This window comes from Bidens hawaiensis, unplaced genomic scaffold (genome assembly GCF_021521415.1).
Source record: "Bidens hawaiensis isolate Kalapana, Puna unplaced genomic scaffold, B.hawaiensis_p1.1 tig00005061_1, whole genome shotgun sequence".
NCBI classification, from domain to species: domain Eukaryota; kingdom Viridiplantae; phylum Streptophyta; class Magnoliopsida; order Asterales; family Asteraceae; genus Bidens; species Bidens hawaiensis.
Genome location: NW_027491322.1, coordinates 673,461 through 691,284, shown reverse-complemented (window position 1 = coordinate 691,284; position 17,824 = coordinate 673,461). Strand labels below are relative to the sequence as shown.

The 17,824-nt window shown below is 33.4% G+C and overlaps 1 protein-coding gene across 1 annotated transcript; it reads right to left on the bottom strand.

The window, feature by feature from the left end:
• Nucleotides 1-6,783: 6,783 nt before the first annotated feature.
• On the bottom strand, nt 6,784-10,617 carry LOC143628805 (phosphoenolpyruvate/phosphate translocator 2, chloroplastic-like). The gene is made up of 9 exons (XM_077098290.1): nt 10,263-10,617; nt 9,186-9,308; nt 8,934-9,086; nt 8,326-8,411; nt 8,137-8,221; nt 7,948-8,067; nt 7,792-7,869; nt 6,999-7,128; nt 6,784-6,919 (listed from the first exon to the last, which is right to left on the bottom strand). Exons 1-9 carry the CDS (start codon nt 10,608-10,610, stop codon nt 6,849-6,851), a joined length of 1,194 nt encoding a protein of 397 aa, XP_076954405.1. The 5' UTR covers nt 10,611-10,617; the 3' UTR covers nt 6,784-6,848.
• Nucleotides 10,618-17,824: the final 7,207 nt, after the last annotated feature.

The following is a 17,824-nucleotide window of genomic DNA, read 5'->3' as shown; positions in this document are numbered from 1 at the left end:
AAGGTTTCCAAATGACATTCAACTAGAATGCCCACATAGGCTTCCAATTCATCAATTTTCTATTTATATAATTTCCACATGTTAATCTAAACATTAATTTTAAGCATTAACTCTTAACTTGAAAAAAGTTTCTAAATAAATTGTTATAATTATCATTTGTTGAGTAATAAAGACAATAAATTGTTTTCAACTAGAATGCCCACGTAGGCTTCCAATTCATCAATTTTCCATTTATATAATTTCCACATGTTAATCTAAACATTAATTTTAAGCATTAACTCTTAACTTGAAAAAAGTTTCTAAATAAATTGTTATAATTATCATTTGTTGAGTAATAAAGACAATAAATTGTTTTCATTGTTGTTTTTTTTTTGAGACTTTGTTGTTTTATTATTTTTTTTTTGGATTTTGAGAAATTATTTATGAACGTTTGGACTAGATGCATGGATATTTGGATTAAAATGATGGTTTAAGTCACGAGTTTTTGATTATATTGTTGCTTTATTAAACACGCGGTTTAATAAAAATTATAATTATATCTCATTGTTATATTTATATTTTTAGCATTTTTTATGTTTTGTACTTAAATGTTTTATAATTTTAATAAAAATAGTTTTTGTAACACACAACTTATGTTACAACATCTACATGTTTACGCTTTATAGTTTAGAACATATAACTTCCGTAGATGATGAAGTTTTAACTAATATGTCTTTTTTTATTTCATGGTATAAGTTAAAAATATGTGGCATAACATAAAATTATGTTTTAAATTGTAATTTCTCTCTATTTGTCTTTGCATGTTGGATTCTTTTAATTAAAATAACAATGTGCTACCTTATAATAATAATAATAATAATAGACTATATGAGGTTTACATTCATTAAAATGTATATAATACACACGTGTGTGTGCGCGCGCGCACACAATATATATATATATATATATATAGGGGATGGTTCATGCGAGAAGTCAAGTTATAGTAAGAAGTGCAAAAAATCAATCCGGGCCGTTTATATTGATAATGGCAAACTAGTAATTATTAATAGTCTTATATACATTGTTTTTAATGTGAAAAGGGTATTTTTGTATTTAAATGTATGCACTCAATAATGAAACTCTCATTTGTTACTCCTAAAATTAAGCTAAAACATTTATAAATATCAAAACATAAAATATTTATAATTAGCTACATTTTATATTCATTCTTTTTCAAATGTGTATAATATTTGTTCTTTGTTAACGTTCTTTAACTAATGATTTAGGGGAAAAAAAACAAATTAATTCTTTTATGGATTCTATATCATCATAATATACACAACATCAGTTTTACAAGCACTACATTATTAATTATGACTACATAACATTTGAAATTGTGTCTATACTACATTAGTTTTACTTACACTGCGTTAGTTATGTCTACACAAGATTGAAAGTGTGCCTACACTACGTTAGTTTTGCCAACTCTACATTAGTTATGATTATACAATATTTGAAAGTGTGTCTACACTACATTAGTTTTGCCTACACTACATTAGTTACGACTAAACAACATTTGAAAGTGTGCCTACACCACACTAGTTTTGCCTACACTATAGCAGTTATGACTATGCAACATTTGAAAGTGTGCCTACACTACGCTAGTTTTGCCTACACTAAATTGGTTATGGCTACAGAATATTTGAAAGTGGGCTTACACTACATTAGTTTCGACTACACAGCATCTTAAAGTGTCACTACATAACATTACGTAGCTATATCTACATTATATAAGATAAACTAACGATATATTAATTGATTGAAAATCAAAGAAAACAAACATTTCACATTTGAGGATCTAATAAAAAAATAATAATTAGCCATGTTTTAAATAAAATGATTTTTGATTAAATGGATTTTAATGGTTCAAATTTTAGATAAAATAACAAAAAATAGTTTGTAACTTACATTAGTTAATAACTTATCATTAATTAAACTATTAATGAGTATTAGTTACAAAAAAACACTTTATATTTTACTCATATGCCCTTGTATTTAAATAATCAGAAAATAAAAAAGAAATCTTTTGATTGGTTAGAAATTCTTCTCGCACTTCTCGCACTATATATATATATATATTATATGGTCTCGTCGGAAGCAGCCTCTCTATTCCTACAGGGTAGAGGTAAGGTTGTCTACATCTTACCCTCCTCAGACCCTACCGAGTACGATGATGATGAAGTTTTATATATTTTTCCATCCGTGTGTAACACAGGATCTAACCTAGTATCCAATAAACCATAACTAATCATTAAAATATTCAGCTGACCATAAACAATTTCAAATTTATAATTTATATAAACAAATTAAAAGTCTAATTTTAGATAAAAGTAAAAGAACACCTAAATTGAACAAGTAGAAGTTAAACTATATAAGAGGGATTGAGAGAGTATTCGCCGTCAGCTAATCGGCAGTAGGGTGGAGGTCCGTTGACCAGAGGAGGGCAGCATGGGTCAGGGCAGCGTGGGGTGGAAGCAACGGCTGAATGAAACTTTGTTTGTTGAATGCTGATGCCCGGCCTAAACCAAACGTCCAAGGATCATGGAACAATAAACAATGGTTTTATGTGGTTTGGGCTTTAGTTTGGTTGGGCTTTGAACTTTAGTTGGGCTATAATTGGTTTTAGCTTTTAATTTGGTTGAACTTTATACAAATAGAGTAAACGTTATATTTTGTCAGGGTAGCGAAATACGAAAACTGGCCAAAAATAAATAAATTTGCGCTACTGACGAAAAGTTGAGCCCCTAGCCGAAGCTACCCCTAGTTACAAACTAGGTCCGTCCCTGTTAATGTTTAGGGTAAACATGTTCGTGTTATAAAAGGGTTGACAACTATTAAAATGATTAAGAATGCGTCTAGACAACTTATAAACTTTGCTTAACCCAATTATAACATGTTTAACTTCTCATGTTAAATAGGCTAAGATATTGATATGGCATGTGTACAACTGGTAACAAAATGACATAGTTGTGTAGTTTCATAAATAATTAAATACTTTATAATTAAACATGGATTGTAACTTCTGATAGCTTTTATTTTAGCGTTTTCTTAGCAATGCTTAGACAACCGTGTCAATAATCATGTTAAATATGTCTGTCTTTCTTGTTATCAATCCGTTTTTATTTAATCACTTAAACGTGACATGTCACGTCATTTATGTAATTGGACCGGTTGCATTTAAATGTTTCACGTATAACTCCCTTACTAACTTGTCCGTGTGAAAATAACATTGTTGATTAAGCATGCCATGTGCATTGACGAAGCTTTATTGGGGCCAGGGGAGGCCCGGACCCTCCCGGTTTTTTCGCGTAGTAGTGTAAATTTGCCTGTTTTCGTCCAAAATTTTTTATGCGTAGTGTAAATTTAGGCGTTTCCGGCCGAAAATTTGAGTCCGCCCCCCCATCGTTTGTGAATTTTTGTATACATTTTGAGTCGCCCCCCCCCCCCCACCGGTGTCTTAGTCCATGCTTCGCCACTGGCCATGTGATGTAACTCGCTAAGTAAACATTCCCGTGTTATAAGTTTTATGAAAATGACACGTTCAATTAAAGTGTCGGATCAAGATTCACTTGTATTGCTAAATATGTTGTATCGAACATGACTTGTTCAACCAGCCCTGTCAATCTCTATCTACTTAAACATGTTGCTAAAGATTTTGGGTTTAAATTTATTAGGACGCAACATTCGAGTGGTGTGCTGGTTCTTGATTAAGTTGACCCATTGGTGATGGATGACTAGTATGTGGACAAAATTCCTTTCTTTTGGTTTTAAGTTGTTTTGCTTATAATGGATACCAATTACCTTTATATATATTAGGTTTGTTGGGATTTTAATAATCATTATTAACTGGTATGGACTGATAATAACCTCAAGTCGGTTTATCGTCACTGATGGTCCTAAATTTAAAAAAATTGTTCCACCGTTAAAAATGACTTAACGTTGTTATATATATTTTTTCTGAATTTCAAACTAATGTTTAAGGGATTTTGATCGAAAGGAGGACACAAGTCGATCGATGTAAAACTTAGCTTGAAACGGTGCTCCAAACCGCTTGTCCCTCAAACGAAGAGCAAAAACGTTTGTGTAAAAAATTTCCGTTAAGAATACATACATACATAAAACATGCATACATACATACATATAGGCACGGCCCAAGGGGAGGTCGACGGACCCAAACCCACTCTCCCCAAAGGCGCATAATTGTTAAAAAATTTAATTTATATTTTTTATATAACTTTGTTTTAACATAAAAGTCTATAAACTAACTCTTTGGTTGAATGGAAAATGTTCTAGACTATGGAAACAAAGTTAATAGTAGGGGTGTTCAGATTTCGATTCACATTCGAAATTTGATTTGATTCGAATTCGATTATTAAGATTCGAATTCGGTTTTAAAAAATTCGAATTCGATTCGATTCGTATTCGAGTATATTAATCGAATACGAATTTATGATTTATTAATCGATTCGATTCGAAATTCGAATTCAAATTATCTATACATATATGTATATATATAATATTTTTCATTTGTGTCAAATCCATAAATAATAAATGTCCATTACAAATTATTAAACCCAATATGCCATATTATTGTTTCCTAGCCTATACTAATATGGGTGTTATTTACTTCTCGTTTTGAATATTTTGAATTTATACTATTTGTAGTTTAGTTTTGAATTTATTATCATGTGGTATTGTAGCTACTTTAAATTTATATGTTTATTTTGCAATTATGATTATGGTTTTCAAATTTTTGGCATAGGTAAACTTGAGTTAGATTGTATTTATTCGAATTAAAATCAAATTTATTCGAATTCGAATTTCAAATACGAATTCGAATCGAATTTCGAATTGGGCATATAATACGAATACAAATACGAATTGAATGGTTCAACTTTTAATTGAATACGAATACCAATAAAAAAAATTATTCGGATTATTCGATTCGATTTAACTTGAAAATTCGTTATTCGATTCGATGAACACCCCTAGTTAATAGTTTTATTCCCACAATCAGTGTTCATTTTTTTATAGAAAAAAACTTTCATTTGTGTTTTATATGTCATTTTAGTAACATGTTTATTATTATTTGCTTGTTTTGGGCTTTTGAAAACAACTTTATCGGTAAAATTGTCAAATTATCTATTACATAATTGAGAACGCGATTTTAGGGGTCCATTTTTTTACTCGTCCCAGGCCCCAAATTTTAAGGGGTTCTCGGAGACGGCCCTGCATACATACATACAAATAAACGACTTTCCGTGCCTCTATGACCCCATAAGGCATTCGGTTGCGTGGTCCAGGTCTAAAACATTGGTTTTAAGACACCTGGTTTATGAGTTAGGGGTAGAGGTGCACAAATCGGGTATTAAAAAAACCCGGGTTCGGGTATGGAACCGGATTCGGGTATGATCGAGTATTGGAAAATCGGGTATTTGTAATACCCGGGTAGGGTTTGGGTCCGGGTAGTGGCTTGAAATACCATACGATGTACCGGGTCCTGGTCAGGTATTGAATCGGGTCTTCAATACCCGGGTATTTGAATACCCTATTTCCGAGTATTGAAAAAACCCGTTCTCCAGGTATTTGAATACCCTATTTCCGGGTATAAAAAAAACCATTTTTCTGCAGCGTCCTTCTGTTAACGGGTCTGCTTCGTTTTTTTATTCTAACTCCATTTTTTTTGCATACAAGCTTCAAAGCTCATTCAAACATATGTAAATAACTAACAATGATATAAAAACATATATTTTATGTGTTTTAAATTGTTGTTTGGTATATTAAAAGGCGTTGATCTAAATTAGTAATTATATCAAATCTGTGCTTCAAAAAAGATAACCACCGCCAAGTGCCACATACATGTGCACAAACACTAATATCCGGGTATACAAAAAAACCCAGTTCATGTATGCAAAAAACCCTGTTCGGGTATGCAAATACCCGGGTTTCGGGTATACAAAAAACCCGGGTTTCGGGTATAACTACAACCAGGTTTCGGGTTTCGGGTATAACTAGAACCGGGTTTCGGGTATTATCATGTTTATATCGGGTACGGGTTCGGGTTTCGGCATTGAAAGTCATGCCCTATCCGTACCCTACGGGTAGGGTCGGGTTCGAGTATTAAAACCCGGTTTAAAAAAACCGGTTCCGGGTTTTTTTTTTCGGGTCCGGTTCCAGGTTCGGGTTTTTTTTTGCACCTCTAGTTAGGGGTGATGTAGCCTGGACTCAAATTCTTTAACCAAATTGGGCTTATTCTTTTTAAATCTGTTTGGGCCGAAGGCCACATAACATTATGGGCTCCCTGTTTGGATGCATATCCAAGAATATGAAAAAAAGATTTCAAAAGAATCAACATTCAAGAGCATGTAGCAATGTAGTATAGTTGAATATATGATCCAAAGTTTAATGAAAAAAATTTCAAGGCTTTTAAGGACATTATACAAATAAGCTCGTTTCAAGAAAACATTATACCGAAGCATTGTCGCTTTAGGAAAGAACATGTCGGATTATAGATTTAACTGTCGGCGGTGGTACAAATAGCGCATCATATCCAAATTCTGTATTCTACAATATTTCTTGTTCATATCAATTGGACCTACTAAAAGTTGAATATTAAAACAACGTTTTATCATTATCTCATTATCTTGTAATTTGATTACAAACTATATTTAAAGAGGCGAGTCATGATCGAAAAAAAAAAACCTAAACTTTATCATCATTTTCAAATTAAAAAACTGCTCCTCATAAGTATATGCACAATCATTCTAAACCAAATAATAATGCCCAACTTATTTTACTTGGAGCACAAGTCAAGCAGCCTTAGGCTTTATCCGCTTTGCCTTCGAATACAAGAAAACTCCAGCAAGGGCCAAACCGGTTCCTAATATTAAAGCAACCGAGTTCCATCAACGTGTTATAGAAGTTTTAAATATTGTAACAAAAATTGTGAGCATTTGTACCAATTGCATTGATTGGAGAAACCGGTGTTCGAAAGAAGATAACAGTTGCCACGATGAGTATCACACGCTTCACACTGTTCGCCACCGCATGTGTCACTGGTGAAACCACTCCTAGAATCATGTATGAAACCTATTTGCCCAAAACATATGCTCATAAAATAGTGACCAAGTTTCACATGTGTAGTAGTGTACAAAAATAAATAAATAAATAAAATCGAATCTAACCAGAATAACCACAATAATTGAACCCAATAAAAAACCGATGGTTTGGTTTAGGGATGAGTTGGTATCAAACCGGTACCGACCGTGTCGATCCCTATTTTCCCAAAGACCGGTTCCGAAAATGTTTGGTTCGGTACCGGTACCATAGGCAAAAATTAGGTAATAGTGTAATACCGCTACTGATCCTGAAAATCTCGATTTTCAAAAAAACTAGGCACTGGTACTGAAATGCTCGTTTCGGAACCGGTTCCCGGCACCATTTGCTCATCCACAGTTTGATTTTCTGTTATTTTTGTTTAAACTTATTTTTCAGTTTGTTTTCAGTTTTGCTCTAATAAAAAATATGGAAAAAAAAAACAGCCAAACGGTAACAAAAAAAAGACGGAATTTTGAGTGGTTTATAAGAAATTAATCAATGTTGTAGCCCAAATAAATTTATATCAAAATGTGTAATAATCAACCAACAAAAAAAAAAGTTAGGCCTAAAAAACAAAACTGAACGGTTTTAAAACCCATTGTTTTCAGTTTTTATTTTAAAATTTTGTAGCATTTGAAACTAGAGTATATATACCTGTTGATAGCTATGGAAGCATATGCCAGTCAGGATAGTTCTCAAACATAGGTCTCTTACATTTATACCTTGACTTGCCTACATAAAAAATGTTACAAACATATCAAGATACATTAAAAAAGGCTAATTTATTTCTATTATTCTAATTATACTCACAGCAAACTTCATGTATTCGGGAGTAAACTTGACGCCTTCTAACAAGAACGCGAATGGGATCAAGAAGAAAAAGGAGAGTATTGTCATAACCGAAAAGAGATTGATATTATCCAAAGCTTCCTATCATTAATCACTTGATTTTATTACAAGTATTAGTATGTATATGTTGGTTGATTAATGACATTTTACCTCTTTCTTAACCATAAGCATTTTGCTAAGCACATTACGCGATTGGTTGGTTACATTTGAAGCCATTGCACTTCCAAAACCAACCCTGTAACACTCACATATGATGGTCAACAAGTCAACTCTAACTGTACATATGATTATATATGTATATGTTAGTGAATTTTACTTAAAAATGTTTTAGTATCAAACCAGTTAAATGAAGCCTCAGTGAAGGATGCTAACGCCACACCGCCTACAATAGGGACAAGAGACGCCACAACCCATTTTGTCGGTCTCTATACGTGTAAGCAATACAAACAGTCTTTTTAGAAATGAGTAAACTGCGGTTTTCGTCCCTGTGGTTTGTCCGAGTCTGTGGTTTTAGTCCAACAGTTTTAAATATGCGATTTTCGTCCATGTGGTTTCATTTCACTTGCAACTAAATCCCACTCCACTAACCCCGTTAAGGCTGGTCGTTAAATCCATCAGATTGCCTCTCACGTGAGGGGCAGTTTTGTCCTTTTTCTCCCAACCCTAATTCACACGCCCCCTCGTGTGAGGGGCTGAGGTGTATTTGGGGTAAAAGGACAAAATTGCTCCTCCGTGAGAGGCACGATGATGGGTTTAACGATTAGACTTAACGGGGTTAATGGGGTCGGTTTAATTGCAAGTGAAATGAAACTACAGGGACGTAAATCGCAGATTTGAAACTATTGGACTAAATTGCAGATTTAGACAAACAACATGAACGAAAACCACAGTTTCTCTTTAGAAAACCAAATGTTAATAATAATAATGTATTTTCATGAATTACTTACATGAGAAAGTAAGAGGATAGAGAAAAGAACAGAGAAAAAAGGCTCCATGGCTTTAATTGTGTGAGTGAAAGAAACTGCAACTTTTCCCAAACTTATATTAGTTAAAAGATTTCCCATTGTATGTGCCACTGCCAACATTAAAACAGGTACAATCTGCGTAAATAAAACATTTTGAACATTAGCAGCAGAATCAAACAATAAACATTTGTAGCATGATGCATTTATTTGCCTTAATAATATAATTAAGTTAACCTGTGATTTATGAAACTTTGGTCTTGGATGAAGTTTAAGTGTCCACATAATTAAAATCATGAGCGTACCGCACCCGAATTGAAACGCTGTAAGCGTGGTAGGATAAGGGAAAACCTTGAGTACCTGTACGAAACCAAATATATTCGATAAAAAAAAAATTATTGGCGAATATTAAAAACTGGCAAGAAGCTACACCAAAAGAGTGCCCTTTTTTGCGTTTATTCATCAAAAGCGAAACAATTATGTATTAAATGTGAAATCCTCCTCTCATCTACGCCATTGCGCCCAAAACACGTTGGAGATATATATTTGAGATTATGAGTTCCATTTCGATGTAAACACTATTCTTTAATGAATGATACAATATCACATGGTAGAAAAAATTGAGATTATGTATTCCTTATTTGATAGCGGGATTTTGGTAAATTGGATATAAATAATCTCATCTTGTGTGTATCGGCCGATAATAATCTCATCTTTAAAATCCTTGCCAGCGGTCCAGCCTTTCGACTATTTTTCTCTGAATGGACTCCTGCTAAAAAACACTTAATGTCGTTAAGTGTTTTTCCGAATTTCAAACCGGTGTTTTAGGGCTTTTGATCGGAAGAAATATATGAGTCGACTGATGTAAAATGGCTTGTTTTTTGTTAATTGGAAATTCAAACATCCGCATTGAAACATTGTTTCGTTGTTTGGATAACCGTTTCGAGATAAGTTTTACATCAGTCGACTCGTACTCTTTCTTCCGATCAAAATCCCAAAAATATCAGCTTGAAATTCGGGGAGGGGGGAGTTAACGATGCTAAGTAACGTTGAGATTAATTATTTCCAACTTGCCCAGAATTTTACACTGTTAGAAATTATTTGAAATGTTGCAATTAATACAGATCCGAATTAGCTTTATGGCATTAAAAAAAATATATGTGTACTGTTAATACATGATATCCAAATTACATTTATAGTGCAAAATAAAAATTAGTGACGCATATGTTATACAGCGTATAAGCATATATGCTCACCGTAACGTTGATCATATCCAAATTATATTTTGGTAACTAAAGTGATAGATAAAGCAACCTGCTTGTTGAAGATGTTAAAGTAGATATTCAGCAAGTACCATGCTACAAACATGGCTGCAAGTTGTAACGTCAGGCCAATTTTAGCCGGATCTATAGACTCGCCCGAGGTTTCAGGAGCAGCAGCGGCTCTGGCAACCGTGGGATCATAATGAAACTGTTTGGCGGAAAATGTAGAAGAATTGTTGAAGACCGAGTAAGATGTAAAAGATGTAACAGAATGATTTGCATTTGAGGTTTTGTAGTTAATGCTGCTTGGTACGATTTTCGGTCTGGTAATTCGGTTGATACGAGTTAAAGGTTTTGTATGTAGAGTGGGTCTAAAGAGTGTTAATGCACAACTCTCCATTGCTTGTTCTTGTTTGTGTAAGTGAAATAAGGGATGTTTTGAACATATATATACACACAACAAGAGAGTAAGAGTAAGGTAGTAAAATGGTTATTCGCGTCTACCCACCACTACAACGCGAGATTTACCAATGACTGAATATTACGGACATTTTTGTTTTAGTGTCGAAACCATAAAGCCCGTAACTGAAACCGACATAAATGATGTCAACTCACCGCCGTAACGCCGAGACCGACAACGCTCGAGTTTTATTAACGCCTAGGTTTTATCGACCGAGTAAACACCGTTTTAGATATTTTATTTTTTATATGTTAATTTGACGAATTTATTTTCTGGATTTTAACACATAGGTTTTACAACAATGCTTATATAAAACCTAACAAACGTAACTAAAACCTATCAAATTCGTGTCAACTCACCACCACAACGCCGGGTACCGACAATGCTCGGGTCTACCAACGTTTGGGTTTTAACAGCCAAATAAACGTCGTTTTAATATTTTATATGTTTTAACGCTTGCGTCTTAATATTTAGAGTAACATGACAGGTATATCTGACCAGTCCCGGCACATCGTGCCGGGTAATTTACTAGTTATGTATTAGTAATAAAGTTACATTTACGTTTTTTTGGTTATATTTTTTTTGATTTTTTTCTATATGACCTAACCCGATTCAACCAAACCGGAACGACTGAACCAGACCAAGACAAATTATATACCGATTACCCGACTCGATCGCTTTGTGTCACCACATGAAGGGGCTAAAGTCATGACCATTAACCGTCTTGTATTGAGTTCAAAAGCCCTTTTAGCCCATTTGCTCACCTCCATGATTTGGTTTAATGCTGATTATTCAGGTGAAGGCACCATGTAGTGTAAGCTTGCTAATCGAGGTTGGGTTCCGACCGATATACTTGTATATGTATTGGTGCTCAACCTAAGATTTGTCCTTCCAACGAGCTAATGGACCACAAAACGAGGCTCAACATTTGAAGGTGAGATTCAGACAACTTGTGGTCCAAATGTTGCAAAAGGCAAACATATATAACAAACATTATAATATAAAACACATCACATGATTCCATTATCGCACGTGTTGATGATAGATATAATATAGCAAACGTTTACAACTTTATTTGTTACCCTTTTAAATTTATTTGTAATAACAAATAACATAAACTAAATAACAAGAAATTAAGAGTTTACGTAAAGTTATATTTTCATGAATTATTAGTTTTTAAATTTAATTAAAAAAAGAGTTTGTAGCAAAGTTTGCAAGCTTCGTGACAATTTTACCAAAAAAAAATGTTTAAATTCATAAGTTCTCAAAAAGTTATAGCAGCATTTGCAAGATTTGCGACAAATTAGCCAAAGGGTGCTTTTATTACTTATTAATATTATATCAATAAATAACACCGAGTTGTCGTAAACTTGTAAGAAACTTAGCAAAAAAGTGCTACAATGTTACCACAAAAGTGTGGTTTCATTATTATTAGTTTTTATATACAATAAATAATGCACAATTGCTGAAAACTTGTAGCAAACTATGCAAGTTTTGCCATAGTGTTGCAACAAAAGTATGGTTTTTATTATATTTTACAAATCTGTAGCAAAATTTGCGAGAGACCGACTGTTTTGCCACAAAAATATGGTTTCATCATAATTTAGTTTAAATATTCAATAATTAATGCACATTTGCCTGAAACTTGTAGCAAACTTGGCATATTTTGCCACAGTTTTGCCACAAAAGTGTTAAATTACAAATTTTGTAGCAAATTTGTGGCAAAATTTGCAGTGTTCCAACCGTTTTGCCACAAAAGTATGGTTTCATTATAATTAGTTTAATTATTCAATAATTAATATACATTTACCTTAAACTTGTAGTAAACTTTGCATATTTTACCACAACTTTGCCATGAAAGTGTTAAATAAAAAAATTGTAGCAAATTTGTGGCAAAATTTGCCAGTTTTCCGACCATTTTGCTACAAAAATGTGTTATTATTATTTGTATTTTGATTTTTTAATTCTGAAGGTTAATATATATTAAATGTACAAAGAAGTTGTTGGTAGTTTGTCGGAAATGGATTTGTTTTTTCGTCAAAATTGTGGCAGACTATTTTATACCTCTATGTTGTAGGAAACTTGTGTAATAAATTTAGAATTTTTTTTGTATTTGATTATTGGCGAAAAGTTATGGAAAAATTGTTGAAAATTTTGAGTTATGGGAATATTGTAGAAAATTTGTAGCAAAAACAACCATTTTCTAGTAGTGTATATCTAAAAAGCTACATCTACCAGCAAGTTTTGCCAAACATACCCGTCATTTAAAACGTTTCTAAATAAGTTTAAACTATGCTTGATCTGTTCATTACTTCAATTTTAACTTATCACTTCCAATAAGTTACGATTGTAACATTCTAATTTCAGGCGGAATTTTTAGGATATATTTATTTTAAAATGTTGCTATACAAGTGACAATTTAGGGTGTTCAAAAGTATCCGAATTCGTATCCGAATTATCCGATAATCCGTATCCGAACTATCCGAAATTTCGGATATCCGAAAATTTGGATATCTGAACCCCGGATATCCGAAAATTCATATTCGGATAGCATTTTTATGATTTTTCGGATAGTTCGGAGATCCGAAATATTAAATTTAATATATTTTTAATTTTAATATATTTACCGTATACCAAATTACCTACCCTAATTTCTAAGCATACACAACCACTTGTTTCACATCCTTTCCCTAACCCTCCTCCAAGGCTCCAATCCAATCAGTTTCACCATCATCGGACCGCCTCTAGTCTCCGGTCAGTATCCGTCACCATCTGCCGTCGCTGCACTATCCGTCACCAGTCACTATCTCCGTCCTCTGTCCGACGTATCCGTCTCTGTCACCACCTCCGCCGCCGCTGCACTATCCGTCACCAGTCACCACCTCCGCCGCCGCTGCATTATCCGATCCCCGGATATCCGAACTTTCGGATTCGTATTCGGATGGTGAAATCCACTATCCGAAAGGTCCGGATATCCTAAACTTCGGATATTCAGTTTTGAACACCCCTAAGTGACATGGACCAATGAACGGTATGTTTGATTGGAGGTAATGGAATGAAAGGAGAATTGGAATGAGAGAAAAATGGAGTGGACAACGGAATGAAATGGATCATTACCATTCTTTTGTCTTTTTTGGTTAATCTATCGGAATGAAATGAATTATTATATTATGTTGTTTGGTATCCAAAAAAAATTGTAAGAATGAAATAGAAATAATAAAAGCACTCCTATCTAAAAATATTTTTTTACAAAAAAAAATAATAATAAAATAAAAAAACTCCGCAATGGCGATGGTGGTGGTAGCTCCGGCAATAAAAATGGTGGTGGCGGTGGTGGCGGGCGGTGGTTGTGGTGGTGGTGGGGGTGGCGGTGGTAGCATTGGTAGTGATGGCGATGGTAGGGCGGTCAGATGGTGGCAGTGGTGCCGGGGGTGGCAACGACAACGGTGACGGTCAGGTGGTGGTGAAAGCAATGGTAGTGGTGGTGGTCGTTGTTAGGTGGTGGCGTTGTTGAGAAATTATGGTGAAAGAGGAATTGAATGAAAAAAAAAGGGGTGGGAATGAATGGTTTTGATGGAATGAGATTCCATGTGTAATGAATTATTCTATTCCATTGAGCAACCAAACGTCATTTTTTCATTCCCATGTAATGAATCATTCCATTCCCACTGTCATTCCTACATATCAAACGCTACCTTAATTCGTTGTAAGGATCTGATCGTGGAAAGATGCTAACAGCTTAGATCTAGTTTCTCCACAAGCTGCTAAGTTGGTGAATGACTTATAATTATCATTGTTTGTAGTTATCGCCTAGTGTACGTATAATAATTGCCCCGTTAGTTGTCACGTAAGCCTAAGTTATCGCGTAAGGTAGTTAACACTAAGTATAGTTATAGCTTAACGACGGTTGTTGTAAAATTGTAGTTATCGTTTACCATAGTCATCATATGAATATGGGAAATTCCCATGTGATCACTTTGAATGTGATAACTTTGTAACAATTATCATAGTTTGTGAGAACCTAAGTGAGTGATTATTTAAACATGTGACATCACAAATTAAACGTCGTGCGCGGTGTGGCACCACAACAGGGACTCCCCTCTCGAGAGCTCTCTCGTGTATTAAAAAAAACTAATAAAAATGGTTGAAAGATAAAATTATGAGTATAAGATAGATTGAAAGATGACGTGAAAGACAAGTATGGTGGTGATACACTAAGAGCATTCACATATTGTTTATCAAATTTAGTGAGTAAGTGAAGGAGAGAAAAAATACAGTGATTTTTCTATACATTTGAAAAGTTACTGTTCACCCTTTTAATTTATGAATTCTTAATAATTTTTTGAAAGTTGTTAGTGAATGAATAAAAAGTGTATTGATAAAGATATAAAAAATATTATTTAATTGAAAATGAGAGAGAAAATGTATTATATTTTAATGTAATTTTGAATTTAAAAATAGAGAAAGAGATGAAAAAGCTCCCAGGTGCTATATAATAATAAAAGATGAAAGATAAATATATCGTATAATCTTAAATATTAACATGCTGTTGTTAGCGCTTAAGAATTGTATGTCTGTGTGTGTGTGAGAGAGAGAGGGAGAGTGAGAGAATGGGGGAGAGAGGGATGTGGTGGTGGTGGTGGTGGTGGTGCGATGACGATGGCTTCGATCAGCTGAGATGGAGATGGCTGGGTGGGTGGTGGTAGTTATGTATGAAGCTAGGGTTTTATAGAGAAGAAAGATGAAATGGTGGTGTGAGACCCATAAGTTTAAAAAAAATGTCGCATAAATGTCACATCATTAAAAAAATATCACCTTAGCAAGAAAACTAACAGAGGCAGCGCCCACTTAGTTTGCGAGTGCCATGAGAAAATAAAGTGAAGCTGGAAATGGTAAACATTTCGTTACAGTAAACTGGTAAATCCGTTGTATCATTTTTTCCCCAATCCAATACTGTTAAAACCTGGTTTTTAAAACGTTGAGTATCGCGTGTGATCTTATTTAAATGCAAATGTTAGTGCTTAATGAATGTATTTCACGTATGGTCAACACAACACGTCTTATCAGCTCCGCCGATCTTTTCTACTTAAACATGCCACTAAATATTTTAGGATGCAACATTAGAGATGAGCTCGACATGGTACCAGTATCGACCGGTACAGATTCTAAAATTCTTGATCCCAAAAATTTGAAATATTTAGTACCGGTACTGAAGTGTTCGGTTCAGTACCAATATTTCGTACAAAATTTAGAAAATACCGGTCTCATATATAACCTTACCGATACTGAAAACGTCCATCCATGTGTCACGTACTTTAGTGGTGGTTCACTAATTTAAGAATCGAGATGTGGTAGGTAAATAATAATGTGGTGGACAGCCATCCTTTTGGTGACTTTAAGTTGTTTTGACTTTTGATTGTCTTGCAAACCTATGTTATTATTTTAAAATAAAACGAGTTTGAAAAAGAAAACTGAATTATTGCCCCTCACATGTGGTTTACTGATAGAGGATTTGGATTATTTAGTGAATATTGGCAATAAAGGATTGGCAATAAAGGATTTGAGCTAGGCCTTGTGCAAAGATTGTCAGTTCGAACCGTGAGTCCACCCAGGTTTTCATCCCACCGTGTGTTACGCCAAAGAGTTCTGCTCTTCTAGTGGCACAACGACTATCAAGTGATAGTCGGCGGTATGTTCAAGGGGGAATGCCCAAGCCAAACTCTTAAGCCAGCGTAACCCCAACTAAAATAACATGTCTAGCCAGAGTGTAGCAGCAAGCTCTTCAAATTAAAAGAGTATGATAACCTAAATAAAAAAAAGTCGTCTCTTATTAAAAAAGAAAAAGGGCACCGTAATTAAACGAGACATATGCCGTCACTTTACCTTGAAATCAAAACGTGTGGCTTTTTTTGACTCTTTTCCCCCAAACTACGGTGGAAGGAAAGGATATTTATTAAAGTAGATTATTTCAAAAATATTTATTAAAATAGAGTCTCCTAACCCAAGTTCCTGGGTTTAAGTTCCGGAAAGATAAAAAATTCCCTTTTCAAAAAAATATATATATAAAATAGATAGTTTCTTGAAAATTTGTTTTTAATAAAATAAAATCATTTTGTTAGATGATAACTTTTCAAAAAATTTAATATTTTTAATTCTTCTACAAATGCACATGTAACATTAAATAAAAGCTTTTTATATAGAAATGTTTTTAGTCTTTATAATATCTTTTTAGTTTATTTAAAATATTTGTATACACATTTTTGTTTTTAATTACAAACGTTTTTTTTGGAATAATTTAAAAAACTAGCAAGAAAAATTCAATTAAAAAAAGAAGGTTTAAAATATTATGATAAACAAAATACATTTTGTATTTTCTGTTTGAAATGCTTTTGTACTAAATTTTTTTATAACATATTCAATGGCTTTTATAAGAATTTTCAATTATATATTTCCAAAATAATTCTTGTTTTTTATAACAACATTTCCAAAACAACTAGCAAATATAGCCATTGGGAAGTGGCTAATTTAAAAAAGGGATATAAGTTAATGAAATTTTACTGATATAAAACGGTGTATAAATTAAAAAAATAATTAAATATCAGTATAATTAATTATATAAAATTTTTCAAAGAAATCAAAACGAATAAAACTACGTGAATCAATAACCTAGCTTACAAGCGCGTTTATAAGAAAAAGTTAAACGGCTTAAAATAACTTTTGATAAAAATACACTTATGGCTTATCCAACATTCCAGCATTTAGAATTTGTTCTTACTTTTTCTTTTAGATATAATTTTGTTTATCTAATAACCCAATAAGATTAGAAGTGAGAAAAACAAGTTTTTAATAAAACACTCATTTTGGTAATATTTTTGAAATCACATATTTTGGTAAATACTTTTTCCTCCCACCATATTTTGGTAAAATAAAAGATAAATAAAATAATAAAAACTCAACTTTTTTTCGCAGTCGACAAAAAAAAGACAGTTTATTTATTGGTATTTCCATCCAAACCTAGAGAGCTAGTGCCTAAGCCAACCAGAGAGCATGTATGGGAGCGGGCAACGAGCTAGCCGGCTGAGGAGTAGAAGTAATCTTTTTTCTGGAGTATCTTCTCCTGCCATGAAGGTGAGACCTTGGGGATGCAAAGTTGA

What these genes read in the sequence shown, in the direction of transcription:
- LOC143628805 (XM_077098290.1), bottom strand. Translation starts at nt 10,610, where the DNA reads ATGGAGAGTTGTGCATTAACACTCTTTAGACCCACTCTACATACAAAA. An exon ending in CCGAATACATGAAGTTTGCT is followed by an intron (nt 7,870 to 7,947) that starts GTGAGTATAATT and finishes TTTTTTATGTAG; the next exon opens with GCAAGTCAAGGTATAAATGT. An exon ending in GCTTCCATAGCTATCAACAG is followed by an intron (nt 7,129 to 7,791) that starts GTATATATACTC and finishes TTGGGCAAATAG; the next exon opens with GTTTCATACATGATTCTAGG.